A 13,213-nucleotide genomic window follows, 5' to 3' on the forward strand; every position below is an offset into this window, starting at 1 on the left:
CAGGACAGGCGTCCGTTCAAGCGCACCAGTCCACCTTAACAAGCTGCCCATGCCATGCTGAAGGTGTATACCCTTTAGATAGGTCTCTCAATCATTTATAAGACTCAAATCATTACCCATTCAGATCATTTAGGGCAAAGGCAATGCTTGTCACCTCCCTCCCTTACTATCATCCCTGGCTCTTGCCTCGCTGGAAGAACAATCCACTGGGTCAGACATGATCTGACTGAACAGAAAGAGGAAACTGAACTGAGGGGCCTGATTGGTTTCATTGATCCATTTACATGCATGACATTGCCGGCTAAACGTTCTGTCTATGCTCGCTTATTCTTGCAAATGAGGCAAAACATGACCACTTTGTTCCTGATAACAAAAAAGTAAAGGAAGAAAATGTTTTAAAAATAGGAAAATCTAACTAAGTCATCATCAGTGATCAAAGATAAAACTGTCAACTGGTGAAGGAAGACAGGAAAAAAGAAAAAGACCTGTGCCTTGGCATCCAGAGTGCCCGCTGAAAGTTTCTATTCTTGCCATTCTAAATGTGTAACTACCTCTAAATATAGCAGCTCTGAAATATTCAGCATCCCCTGATCCTCACACCGACATCGAGTGAGGGGCTGGTTAACTGCAGCTTTGTTCATACAGGAGTGGAGAGATTTCCAAGAAATGCTTGTGGTGGCCAGAGAGAAAAGTAACCGCTTCATATGCAGCAGTAAACAAACATGCATGAATTCATGTACACACACACACACACACACACACGGACAGGCATGCACACACACACATGCGATCAGACGAGTAAATCAACCTCCAAATCCACCCAATTACACAAAGCCGCAGAGGGCCTGGAAACAGTTCACAAGCTTTTCGCCTAGCTTGTGCTGCAGACAAACTAAAGCACAATCTGCCACTGTCTTTGATGTAGTGCTTCCACTGACGAACCCAGCAAAGAGTTCATCTCTGGAAGCTGGATGCATCGGTGGGGAAATGTGAGAGCTTGAGGGATGATATTTGTCAAGGCACAGGGTTATATTGGAGAAAAGAGACCAAAATTGGACGCGGGATAAGAGTTAGGAGGTGCAGGAGCTTCCTAGTTGCTGCCATCAATCCTTAGCAGGTCAGCAAGTGGTGGCAGAGATCATCTCACGGACCATCCTTCTGCTCACTGTCAGGGACGTGTGCAACAAGGGCCAAGAGTGTAATAAGTGAGGAAGGGGGCAGGGTCCTTTTCACTCCTGAGCAAAACAACTGCCCTCTCTGCTAAAAACATGCCAGATGCTCAGGGACCTTATTAGCGTATCCTTCAACCAGTCGGCCACAGTGACCGTGTCAAAGACAGAAAGCAGAGGAGAGGGACACTCCCCTGTAAAGCTGCACAATGAACTTCTAAAGACTCTTACGACTTCTTAATAAAGCACCAGTGACACAGGAGCATGGGTTGGCATCAAGTCGTATCATTTAAACTTCAGTGGAGTGAGACAACGCTTTGAAAGTGATCATTCTGTGACATTACTGATGAGTCAGAAAACAGAACAAGGTAAATGAGGGAAATAGCAGTATTTTCTCACGTTTATGTCTCATGTTTTGTTTTGATTTAAAGAAAGCTGCCGCACTGATATAACTTCAAATAATAAGTGACTGCATTCTGGGTTTTCTCGAACAAAAGATAGGAAATAGGAACACCTACTAGCGACATAACACTCTAAGTCGTGATTGAAATGGTGTAGCCAAGTGTACATGAATTGTCTTATAATCTGCAAAAATGGCTTAAAAACCTAGCAAAGAATCAGGCTTCACAACTTTTTCACTTAGTTAAGAAAAAACTGAGTCATGAGAGGAGGGGAAAATCTTGCTTGTTCTTTTTAAAATTCCCAGCTCAAACTAATATGTCACCATGGCAACGAACATTGTAACAGGCAGCTTTAGGGAGACATTGTGACCTTAAAGGAAGGTATGTAAACACCACTTTATATTCTCCGGCTGGCCCTGCCCGAAAGAAGGCCTGGGAAAAATGTCTGCATGTGCAGGAGATTTGAAATAAATATCCCGGCCCCTATTGTGGAACTCCAACAAAGAGGAGTATCTTAGTAACACCACACGGGTTTGCTTGGCGAGACGTTTTCTCTCCCCTCCTCCTCCTCCACAATAAACACACTTCTCATCATCGGCGGGTTAGGGTTAGGATGAGATTGATGAGGAGTTTCTTTAACTACCAGATGAAACCTGTTGGCCCTTCGCTGGGTCAGTCAGGGGGTCAGACTCGTTCCAACTCGTTTCAGGATCAAACACATTTCTATACTGTGGGTAAGACCAAAAGACTATTCACTGCAAAGCATACTTAATTTATATAGTTCTTCACACAAAGCCCCATTAGAAAACACGGTTTTAAAACTTACTGAAGATTTCGCATACTTTTAAAATGCTAAATATACTATAACTGTTACTAGCTCAGGCTGTGGCACTGAATGCACATTTCAGAGATTTAAGAAAACAAACATCTAAAGGATGTCGACAATACACTACACTAGAAATAGGCCAGGAAGTTGTCGCTCTCAAAGCTTTTTTTTTTTACCTTGATCTAACTGTTTCTGTGTAAATATAGCTGCAAGTTATCATACTCATCACATATGCTTATTAAGACGGTTACAGTCTCTTGATATAAATAGAAGCCTGAACAAAGGCTGGTGCTGATGTCTTCAGTCTCTGCTGGAACATGCTGATCGTCTCTGTGAGGATGACATGGATGGCTCTCATCATTACAATGCCATCTACTGGTGGTGTGGAGACAACTATAACACAGACGGTGTCATTAATGCAAGATTTACTGGCCGCTTTGTTAGGTACACCTGTGAAATCAAATGCAATCTAGTACAATAGCTGAGTCACAAATTCTACTCTTACCAAAACATCTACATGTTGAGTTTCGTTGACATCAAAAGGTAAAGATTGTACTTTATGTTTATTTGAGGTCGTATTTAAAAGTATTCCTGTTCTTTGGTCCACCCTAGGCACACCTTTGTACGTACACCATCACTGCCCACTACGACCCCAGTAATAAGCATAAAGTAAAACCATCACCTTCTTGACAGCATCAACAAAAACTGAAAATGTAGGTTTGTACAAATACAATTTTTTGCAGAGCTGTTGGATTGAACAGCAGATTTGTCATCAGAGAGTGTATATTGGGCTTTATAAAGCCTCAAAGTAGACATTTTATGCGTCTTAAAAACACTCAAACAATATAAAGTGCTCTTTAGAATAGAACTACAATGATATATGGACTAGTTGTAGACTGTTGAACTAATTTCCTGAAACAATGATGATAATCGGTTAATCAGTGTGAGTAATTTTGTTTTTTTAAAAGTCAAAATCCTCTGATTCCAGCTTCTTAAATTTGAGTATTGTATAGTTTTTTTTAACTCAAAGACCGTAAATTGAATATCTTTAGATTGTTGAAAAAAAACTAGACATTTGACGATATCATCTTGCAAATAAAGCTTAACATTTTTCATTATTTTCTGACATTTTATACACCAAATATGATTGATTAATGAAGAAAACGATCAAAAGATGAATTTACTTAATTAATTTAGAATATAGTTTTGTATGCATGACGCAACGGCATAAACACACCACAGTATAGGGTCTCTGAAAACAAACTACACGATGACCTTTAGCGGCCTCGGTGATGCGGCTCTTCAGCAAAGATTTGAGAACACAGCAGTAAAACGGGAGACATTTTACAGCAGCAAATAAAGCTACATCATAACATCTGACATCAAGACCCTAAGTCACTCTGATTCATCCACAATTTGGACAATTTGTTAAACTATTAATCACTCAGGTGACAGAGCCTCTAAAGAGTTGAACATTAAAAAAAAAAAACATCCACATTTCCATCTTTATTCTGTTGGCGTCTTTTAGTACATCGTCAAAAATAAACACAGCCACATGAAAAGGCTGACTTACAACGTTAGTAGTGAAATTCATCATTCACTTCATTTCCGCAGTCAAAGGGACCTCGCAGTGCCATAACATTAGCCCAGGAGGTTAAAATGCCACATAAAACCTTATAGCATTGTGGTCTGATGCTGTTATTGGATAAAGGGATAATATCACATTATAAAAACTCGGATCTGTGTTTTACATTCTTCTTGCTGTCGGTCCTATGATTCCCTCCGCAGGCAGCTCGGTGTTTTTGGGTAAAACAGGAGTGTCGCCCCCACCCCTTCCTTAGCACACCCACACAATATATACCTGCAAGTGCAGCTCAACACTGAACAGTACTTCCTCTAAGCAAATTTATGGAAGCTGCATAGCAAGAAACAGTCTTGCTGAAATGAAAAAGAACAAAAAGGAGAAATGTGAAAGAGGCCCTCATCCTGCTTCCTACACATCAGGGCCTGCCCTCTGCTGAAGAAGTCCAACCGAAACAAATTAGTGGGCTGAGGAAGAAAAGAACTGGCTATACACTACAGTACAGACTAATTTTTATGTGCTTTTGCCAGGAGGGACATAAACCAGAGAGGTTTCAAACTGTGACACAGGATAGAGGTGTATTAAAAGTAAATCTTTCCCCCTCCATTTTGCCAGGCTCTATTGTGCTGTCATGTTGCTGCGACTTTATGGACTTTTGGAACACGAGCCCCCAGCCTCTTTTTTTTGGGGAGTAATCAATTAAACGAGGAAGTTCGCTGAGCCTTACAACTCGATTATTAGCCTGTCCTTTTGAAGTTTTATTTTAGGGGGCTGGGGAGGGGGTGACAAGGAATCAGGCTTTAAATCAGTGGGGCCGATGCAGCAGTGTTGAAGCGTTTGCAGCCTATGGCCTTATTGAAAGGGTTTGTCAGGATGTGGCACCGGGCGAAGACCAGATTCAGACTTTCATGGTTAATGAGCTTTCTGCGGTGGCAGTTACGGTCAGTGCGTGAGTCAGGCAGAGGGCAAGGACTAGGCACCTGCTGCTGCTTTAGCTATTAAGAGGAAACCTCTTGCATGCTTATCAAAACATTCAAGTATGTGAACACCAAAGACAGGAAACTCTTTTAGGGTTATATATTTTTAAACGCATAATTTCTCGACATTACAAGTTGGGTTGCAACCTCAGACTAGCACATAACTATATGATAGTGACTGTCCAGATTTTAATCAGCTTTGTGGGGACTTTTAAGTTTGTTTTATGCTTTGAAATTGTCAAAATAAATTTGAGCAGGCTTCTGTTACAATTGTTAATCCTACCTCAACAAAGAAATAAAAAAAAACCAATCATGCAAATAAATATTTCAAACAAAGACTTCTACAGGTAGACAGTCTCAAATAAATAAAGACTGATGATTTGTACCTTTTTCGATCCTGCAAATCCCTCAGATTCCAAAAAGAAATAGGCAAAGGGCATCAGGACAAAGAGGCAAAGGTTGGAGAAGAGTGACACCAGGTTCCACAGACCTGAAAGAACCAAACACATGAGTACATATGCATAGAAGCAATACAGTATAAATCAGTAGTTGTCTTTATAAAGTGACCATTTCTTTAGCTTCTTGGTCAACTATCAGGTGTTCCCAGATTATAAATAAAGTGGTTGGGAGGTGAGGTACTAACACAGGGTTTTATCTGTCAAGTTAGCCTATTTTCCATATCATGGACTCTACTGCCACCTGGTGTATGTTGGAACAAACAGCAGCCTTATCACCAGAGCTGGTATTGAACATTAACTCTGCCCAGTGTCTGCATGAATGACAGTGACACAAAGAGTACAGATGATCTTCCGCAAATAAAACAAACTCATTTTTTAATCTAATGTGGTTTGAAAACGTTGTCAGAGAAACAAACCGACTGCTTACATCGAATAAGCAGCTGCAGTCGGTGACCTATCTGTTATGGAAGGCTTCATCAAATTTACAGCCAAATGATAGTTCAGCATATATAGAGTGCTTTCTGTCAGTATTTGAAGAAAGAAGTAAAATTTCTTAACATTTATCATATACAACATTTTGGTTAATCTCAGCTTGCATTCATTCTAGAAAACTCCAAAACATTACTTTACCATCCCGGGTGAATGGAAAAATCAGTCACAATATGTGTCATGTTTGTTTTAAATGTTCCTAAGAATGCTATAAAATAAAAAAGCTCGCCTCGTTTTACTTCTTAAACTTGGATCAGATGCATGTTTAATGTTTATGTGCGGCTAGAAAATGATTTTCCATTCTCTTCCACAAAAAATAAGTCGGTGTGGAAGAAGAGCATAGACAGTTGTGCAGTTACAATTTTAGCATCATCATGATACGGTTTCATTTGTCAAGTTCAACATTCACTGGATTAAACAAAAACAGACATTGCCATAGTGTAATCATGTTTATTAAATAATTTAACTTATCAGCTATGTATCATCATGTCAACCCACACTAATATTACATACATACGGTATGATGAAGAATTTTACCCATAGATGGATTGAGGTCAAATTTTTATTAATATCTGAGAAATAATTAAATGATTCTAAGTTACTTTGGTTAGTTCTGCACCACTACATAATATAATGTAATTTGGGTGTCTAATTCAAACGAATCTCTGGCCCAAGTCTGACTAGCAGGAAAATACAATAAAAATCCATTCCTATCCGCTGTTATGTGGATACTACTCCACTGTAATTTGCACAGATTACTAAGAGACACATCTATTGATTCTGACATGAATGTAACAAATAAATTGTAAATATTTTAAAAGACATCTAGTTTCTTAAGTGCAGAAGTATTTCTTAAAGAGCAAAAGGTAATAGATTGAGAGAAAATTAGTTTTTGAACTAAACAGACCATGAACTGTGTGAACTACTGACCGTGAATGAGGGAGCCATTGAGCCACTGAATGTAATAGTTTTTGGGGAAGGAGAGGAGGATCTCATTACTAATGATTGAGAAAGGCAGTAGGAAGACGGCACCACCTGACACTGCCAGGGTGAAGGTGCACAAGTACAACCTGCAAATGGAATCAAACAGACAGACGAGAACATATACACAGACAAGTGTTAGGACAAGTAGAAACTGATACCTGCACAATCCCAGAAAGGTAAAACATTTTCCCTTCCAAATAAGATTATATGCTTCAAGCAATTACTTACTTATTAAAAGGAATGAATCTGGACTGCATTTTATATTTCCAAAGAGGGATTTACTTTACAGTGTGAAAAGAATTAACAGGAAACAGCAAGTGAGGAATTAACTTCTTTAATGACAGAGACGACTTCAGGAGCAGTGAACTGTCAGCGGGCTCATTGCCAATCAATATTTTTAATTATTCTTCCACTCCTTGCTTTACTCATTTCTGCCCAAGTCTGAGAACAAAAGACACAGACTGGCAGTGTTTTTGCAGACTGCAATTTGTAGAGATTCAGAGACAGTAGCCGTCCAGACTGGGCCCGAGGGACTGACCATCTGCTCAGTGGGCCGGCACAAAGTCACCACTTCACCATATCGCTAAAGAAGCTTGTTAATCTGAAGTGCTTTCTATTATTGTACATGGTGCGCCGTTTGTCCCAGCTGGCAGTACGTAGGTGGGATGAACGTTCCTACAACAGTTATCCTCGGATTCTAGATGGAGTGACATGTGATACTCGTCACCACTTTTTTTTTTTTTTAATCCTCCTGTTCTTCTCATTTACGGGCACCAAAAAATAATGTTTCCTTGTCTGAAAAAAAATCCAAAAATTCAGGAAAAAAAATTCCCCAGATTTCTGAAAATTTGCAAAACCTTCAGGAAGAAAATTTCAATAATTCCTTAAAAGTTTCCTTTAAAAGTTTTATTTTTTTTTAAAAAAATCCCCCAAATATTTTCAAAAAATGAGTAAAAATCTTCCCAAAAAAATCCTAAAAATATCTAAAGTGGTTACATATATATCAGTAAAACTTTTAATATTTTCTTTAAGAACATTCACAAAAAAATCAACCAAAGTCCAGCAAAATTTGCTGGACTTTGGTTGATTTTTTGTGAATGTTCTTAAGAAACATTTTTAATATTTTTTTTTCACCACAAAATGTTCAGAAATTTCCCAAAAATGTTGAAAATGGGGACATCAGAAGTTTCACTGTGAAAATATATTTTTTCCCACATTTTCAAACTTAATCCGGGTCAATTTTGACCTGCAGGACGACACCAGGGTTAAACTAACGAAACACTCTGTAAAACAAACAGTGTTAACAAATAAATTACAGCATGATTTTATTAAATGTATGTAATTGGATATTAGCAAGAGCACAGCAACTACTGATTGTTTGTAGAATCAATTAATCATCCTGATATTTTCTAGCATTTATCACTTGTTTCACAAAATAAAGACTGACACAATAATGGAAACTGCCCAGTGCCCATCACAATTTCTCATATTTTCTGGAACAATTATATTGAATATATTGTATTTGACCACTTTCTCATTAGTCAAACAGCTGAAGAACATTCATTGTATTTGCTTCTATTGTTGATTTTAATACACACAAACTTAGTTAGTAGGTTTCTATTTAGCAATCCTTAAGAAATCCCTAGAACCTTTCTCCCTGCTCAAATTTCAAAAGGTTATTGTTCTATAAAGAGGGATGCATTGAAATCCGTATTACTCACGATATCCTGTTGACAACAGCATCTTCATCCTCATGGTCATCTAAAACGGAAACCAAACCACTTCAGACGCAAGGTGGGACGGTGAGTCAGCAAGTGAGTCATGAAAAGGCCACAGCTTTATATGTCAAATCACCCCGAGGACTGATAGAACACCGCACTGGATTTTATTTAAATTCAGAGCACAGTGAGTCCTCAAATATCAGACATTTTCTACCCATATCATTTAATATGCATTACTAACTGTTAGTGAAAAAACATAAGGCTAAAGCAGGTTTAAATTTGAGATGTGGTAACCTTAAGTGTTTATTACAGTTTAACAACAGGCCAAGTATTAAACATACAATTCATATTAATCCTGGACTAACGATGCTTTTTATAATCAATATATCAGTTCACTTCTAATCTCTAATTCTATTATCAAACAAAAACATTTGTTAGCAGCAGACAAAACATTTAATTAGAGATTGTCTAAAACAATCTAAATCTAACACAGTAAATATGACCTTTGAATAAAATACACCAAATAGTGCATGTAATGCCATGAGTATTCATAATTACTTTGCACTTTAAGCGAAAAGATCTGCCTACCAAACGGCTGGGTGTGAGGAGGAACAGCCTAGTTTTCTACTGTCCAAATCTCAAGAGGGGATCTCTGGTGCAAAGTGGTCTACTTTCAAAATGAGACAAGGGAAGCCTCGGTGACCTGGACAGACTATATTTGTCCTGGGAAAATGGGGTACAGTTCATAATGTCTGCCCAGCTCTCCTTGTTTTCCTGTCTTTTTTCCATTTTGAACTCAGGTTAGAATTTTAATTCGCATCAATTTCCCCTCCTCCGGCTAAGATGCGTTGTCAGCGATGTCATAGAAGAACAACACCGTTCACCGTGGTTCAGTTACCATTCCACAAGACAGGTTATGTCAGTATTAGCCTGATAGTTTTACTGTGACCAATTGTATTCATGTTGCCACAGCCCTAAAAGCAATTTTGGGTGGATTAAGTTCACAATGATACAGAGCTGGCTGGAGCAGATTACGGGCATGGGTGTGGCTTCTCAAGCGCACACCGAAAGCCTTCTTAGCTATGACTTCCTTTCAGTCTCCATACAATGAAGGACTCTGTCTCTGAGCAAACACAGCGTAAACAGAGAGATAACCAAACCTACAGGCTGCTAGCTGTGAAATGGTTCTACCGCAGACATGTTTGTGCTGTGTCAGTGTTGCACATTCTCCAGGACAAGTCACGGTTCTTATTTCTGTTCCCACAGAGGGAGAGATCATATTTACAGAGCACTCACCACTCTTCCTCTTGTATCTGGTTATGATGCAGTAGGAGACGATGTAGAGGACGGCAAACAGGAGGAAGCAAATCTGGAACATAAGCAGTACAGTATTTATTATAACCAGAGACAAATCAGTTCTTCCCTTATATGTCCCACATCAGGTTGTTGGATTGTTGTGCAAAAAAGACATTTTTATACTCAACAAAATGTTTATTCTTCGCAAGACATTTGCCATGTATGCGGAACATACTGTATACTGTCCAAAGCTGCACGGCTTCTGTGTAGTTCAAACGCAGTGAAACATTGGTGTGTGTACACAGCAGACCTTAGATCATTATTTGATGTGATGAGCTGACAAGACACACAGTGAAGACCTTCATTATGTCTCAATATTGACTCAGTATTAACCTATGAGTAACAGTAGGATATGCAAGTGGTCATGCAGGACATTTGCATTTTGAAAAAGTAGATGTAATGTGTTTTCTACTTCACCACAAACAGCCTTCTTTAGATGCTGTATAGGTTTTCTTAAGCCACATTTAAAGATAATTTCATTTTCAATTTTCTGTTAATCATTTGATCCATAGAGCCGTTAACTTTACATGCCATTGACAAGTTTCTTTTTGCCTTAAAATTTCCAACAATTCAAAATGAAAAATACTAAACATAGTTAAGAAGACAATAATTGTATTTGAGAACCTGGAAGGAGCAATTCCTAAACATATTTACTGAAAAAATAATCACTTATACAACAGTCAAAATAATGTAACAAGCAGAATAAATACTTTCAGCTCTAACAGTTTGAGGTATTGATTAATTGATGAATGACTGAGTGTTCTAGTTAGGGAGGAAAGCCCAGAATACAGGGGTTAATACAGGCTTTCCTACATGTACATGTCAATGTGGAAAATAATAGTAACGTAATGGTGGATATACTCTGAACAATATTAACCCACAAATGATTGTAGCCCCATCTGTGTACAAGGTTTGTGTCAGTTGTAAAGTGTGTGGAGAATACAGAAAAGAAAATTATTTCTACCCCATTATTACACAAATCAGTGCCTACTTAGCAGTTCAATATGAGCCATTTCTGTGATTAGAATGAAGAAAACTGTGCAATGCAGCATTGCTTTAGTCTGTCTGATGACACTAATTAGTCCAACACCACACGCAAAGCAGTCCAGAAATTAGGTAACCAAGCTGGATAGTTTACAGAAAGATCACATTCCGCATTCCCTTCTTCTACTGTGGCAGTGACGAGGATGTAACTAATGTTAGAAGCTCCCACTTCAGCACTTTGCTCTCTGTCAACACTGCACAACTCAACGGGATCGAGCTCGGATTTTGAAATGACTCAGCCAGACACCAGGCAGACGGGACACATTTCAGACGGACAAACTGACACAAAAAGAAATGCCAAACCTCCTCTGTAAATCTGGGAGCAATGCAATGTTATATGGCAGCTGCAGCAAAACAGTTTTTCTGATCGTATGCCGTCCAAATTAAAGACCGTGGATACATCTGAAGCTGCAAACCCTGTGGTGACACTGGCTCAAGCCAAGCCATGTCCACAAAGGAGAAAGCCCAGAATAACACAGAATCAGGTGCACACAGCTGATAAACTGGCACAGACACAAAGACATAACAGTGTGTGCAAGTTTCAAGCAAACCAGCCAATGCCACTGCAACAGGCCTTGGTATCAAACCGTTTTCTCTCAAACACCAAGCAAAGGAAACCAGCAGGTAATAGCGAGTCAGACTTGCCACATGCAGTTTGTAAGCATCTCCAACCAACTTAGCAACAGTATTTCACACCTTTATATGAACTCAAGCTGGAGCTGAGGGGCGGTAATTACATTTTTTTCGAAGAGGACTCTCTTGAAATCTATTTGCAGGAATACTCCAAAAGCTTTCTGAGCATTCCTGCAGCTAGATAATCAGTTTGCTTTAATGATTTGTGGTGATGAAACACACTCAGCAGGAAAACTCTGATTTCAAAGGTAAAAACCTGGAATATCAGTTCCCGCTGCAGGCGAAGGCATTAAGAAAAACCCTATTAATGGAGCAAAATGTTCATCTAACAACTGCAAATATCTGATCATGTACCATATATTGTTTCAAATGGGAAAGTCTATAAGTGCTGTCTTCTAATAGCAATAATGATAATATTTCTCAAAAAAAATAGTTTGAAAAAGACTAAACAATTTGCTCTAGACAGTGCATCTTTGTTGATGAAAGCATGTGAAAGTCTGATAATAATGTTAGAGCCTTGTTCTAAAGTGGTAAAGGCGAATGTGATGACTGACCACCTGTGAATTAGTGACACGTTATGCTGCAATAACCCGATTTCTCACAGTAACCTGATTTTCTGCATTCTTTCTAAACATGACCATGGAATTTCTCAGCAATTATAATAGAGTAAGGCCCACTTTGGAAGAAATATTTTCCCACACTTTAGGTCTAATAAGAACACGCCATCTTGTCACCGCATCGTCAATAATAATCCTGAACCCAGAGTAACACTGACTGCAATATAAGTAAACTCTGTAACAAATATCAGCCCACTAGCACATGTAGAAGTTCAGCCATGAGCGGACTCACCATAGACATTAAGGGTAAATGATACAGTGATGTTACAGCATCATGCAAAGGGGTCTTAAGTAAAGAATTTTGATATGGGATACTGACAGCCAGCAGAGAGACCCTCAGGACAAAATGTTCAAGCTAAAGCTGAGATGTTGATCTCGCCTGCTGTTGAGACATTTGATAGTTTCTGTACTTCAAAAGTGTCTGTCAGGAATAATTAAGTAGGCTCACTCTCCCCTTAAACTGTTTCACTTAACTTACTTAGTTTTTTTTCTCCCCTGAGGCTATAGAGACATGCAGACACTGCAAACAATGTGATTTACATCACAGGAAGATCACCAGCCACAGCTTTTTTTAAAGGCACGAACAACTGTTAATTAGTAACATAATTTATTGTGTTGTGAGCTTAAACAGCAGCCCGAAGCAACTTTCAAGACACCAAAGTACAGTTCCAGCGGGAAAACATTCGCCAGACAACAATAAAACTCCTTACACTTAACATTTCACAATTTCAAATGAATTTATAGGGCTGTAACTAATGGCTGCTTCAACTGTCCACTAATCTGTTGATTAATTTCCCAGTTGATTGTTTTACCAGTAAAATAGTTAAAAATGTCCATCAGTGTCTCCATATGTCCAAGATGATGTCCTCAATTGTCTTTTGTCCAAAACTCCCATAAAAACTACTCAAACCAATGAATCACTTTTCACATGAGCTGCTGATTCATTTATTAGTTGA

The 13,213-nt window shown here is 38.7% G+C and overlaps 1 protein-coding gene across 1 annotated transcript in view; it reads right to left on the reverse strand.

Annotated features, from left to right (window-relative positions):
• Positions 1–13,213, reverse strand: part of lmbr1 (limb development membrane protein 1) — a 37,284-nt gene that overhangs the window by 21,790 nt on the left and 2,281 nt on the right. Inside the window, exons 2-5 of the mRNA XM_022206947.2 lie at positions 9,904–9,976; positions 8,608–8,647; positions 6,833–6,972; positions 5,342–5,445 (exon numbers count right to left, since the gene is read on the reverse strand). Coding sequence (XP_022062639.1) covers positions 5,342–5,445; positions 6,833–6,972; positions 8,608–8,647; positions 9,904–9,976 — 357 coding nt within the window. The remainder of the gene's footprint in view (positions 1–5,341; positions 5,446–6,832; positions 6,973–8,607; positions 8,648–9,903; positions 9,977–13,213) is intronic.

The sequence above is a fragment of the Acanthochromis polyacanthus genome, chromosome 20 (genome assembly GCF_021347895.1).
Source record: "Acanthochromis polyacanthus isolate Apoly-LR-REF ecotype Palm Island chromosome 20, KAUST_Apoly_ChrSc, whole genome shotgun sequence".
NCBI classification, from domain to species: domain Eukaryota; kingdom Metazoa; phylum Chordata; class Actinopteri; family Pomacentridae; genus Acanthochromis; species Acanthochromis polyacanthus.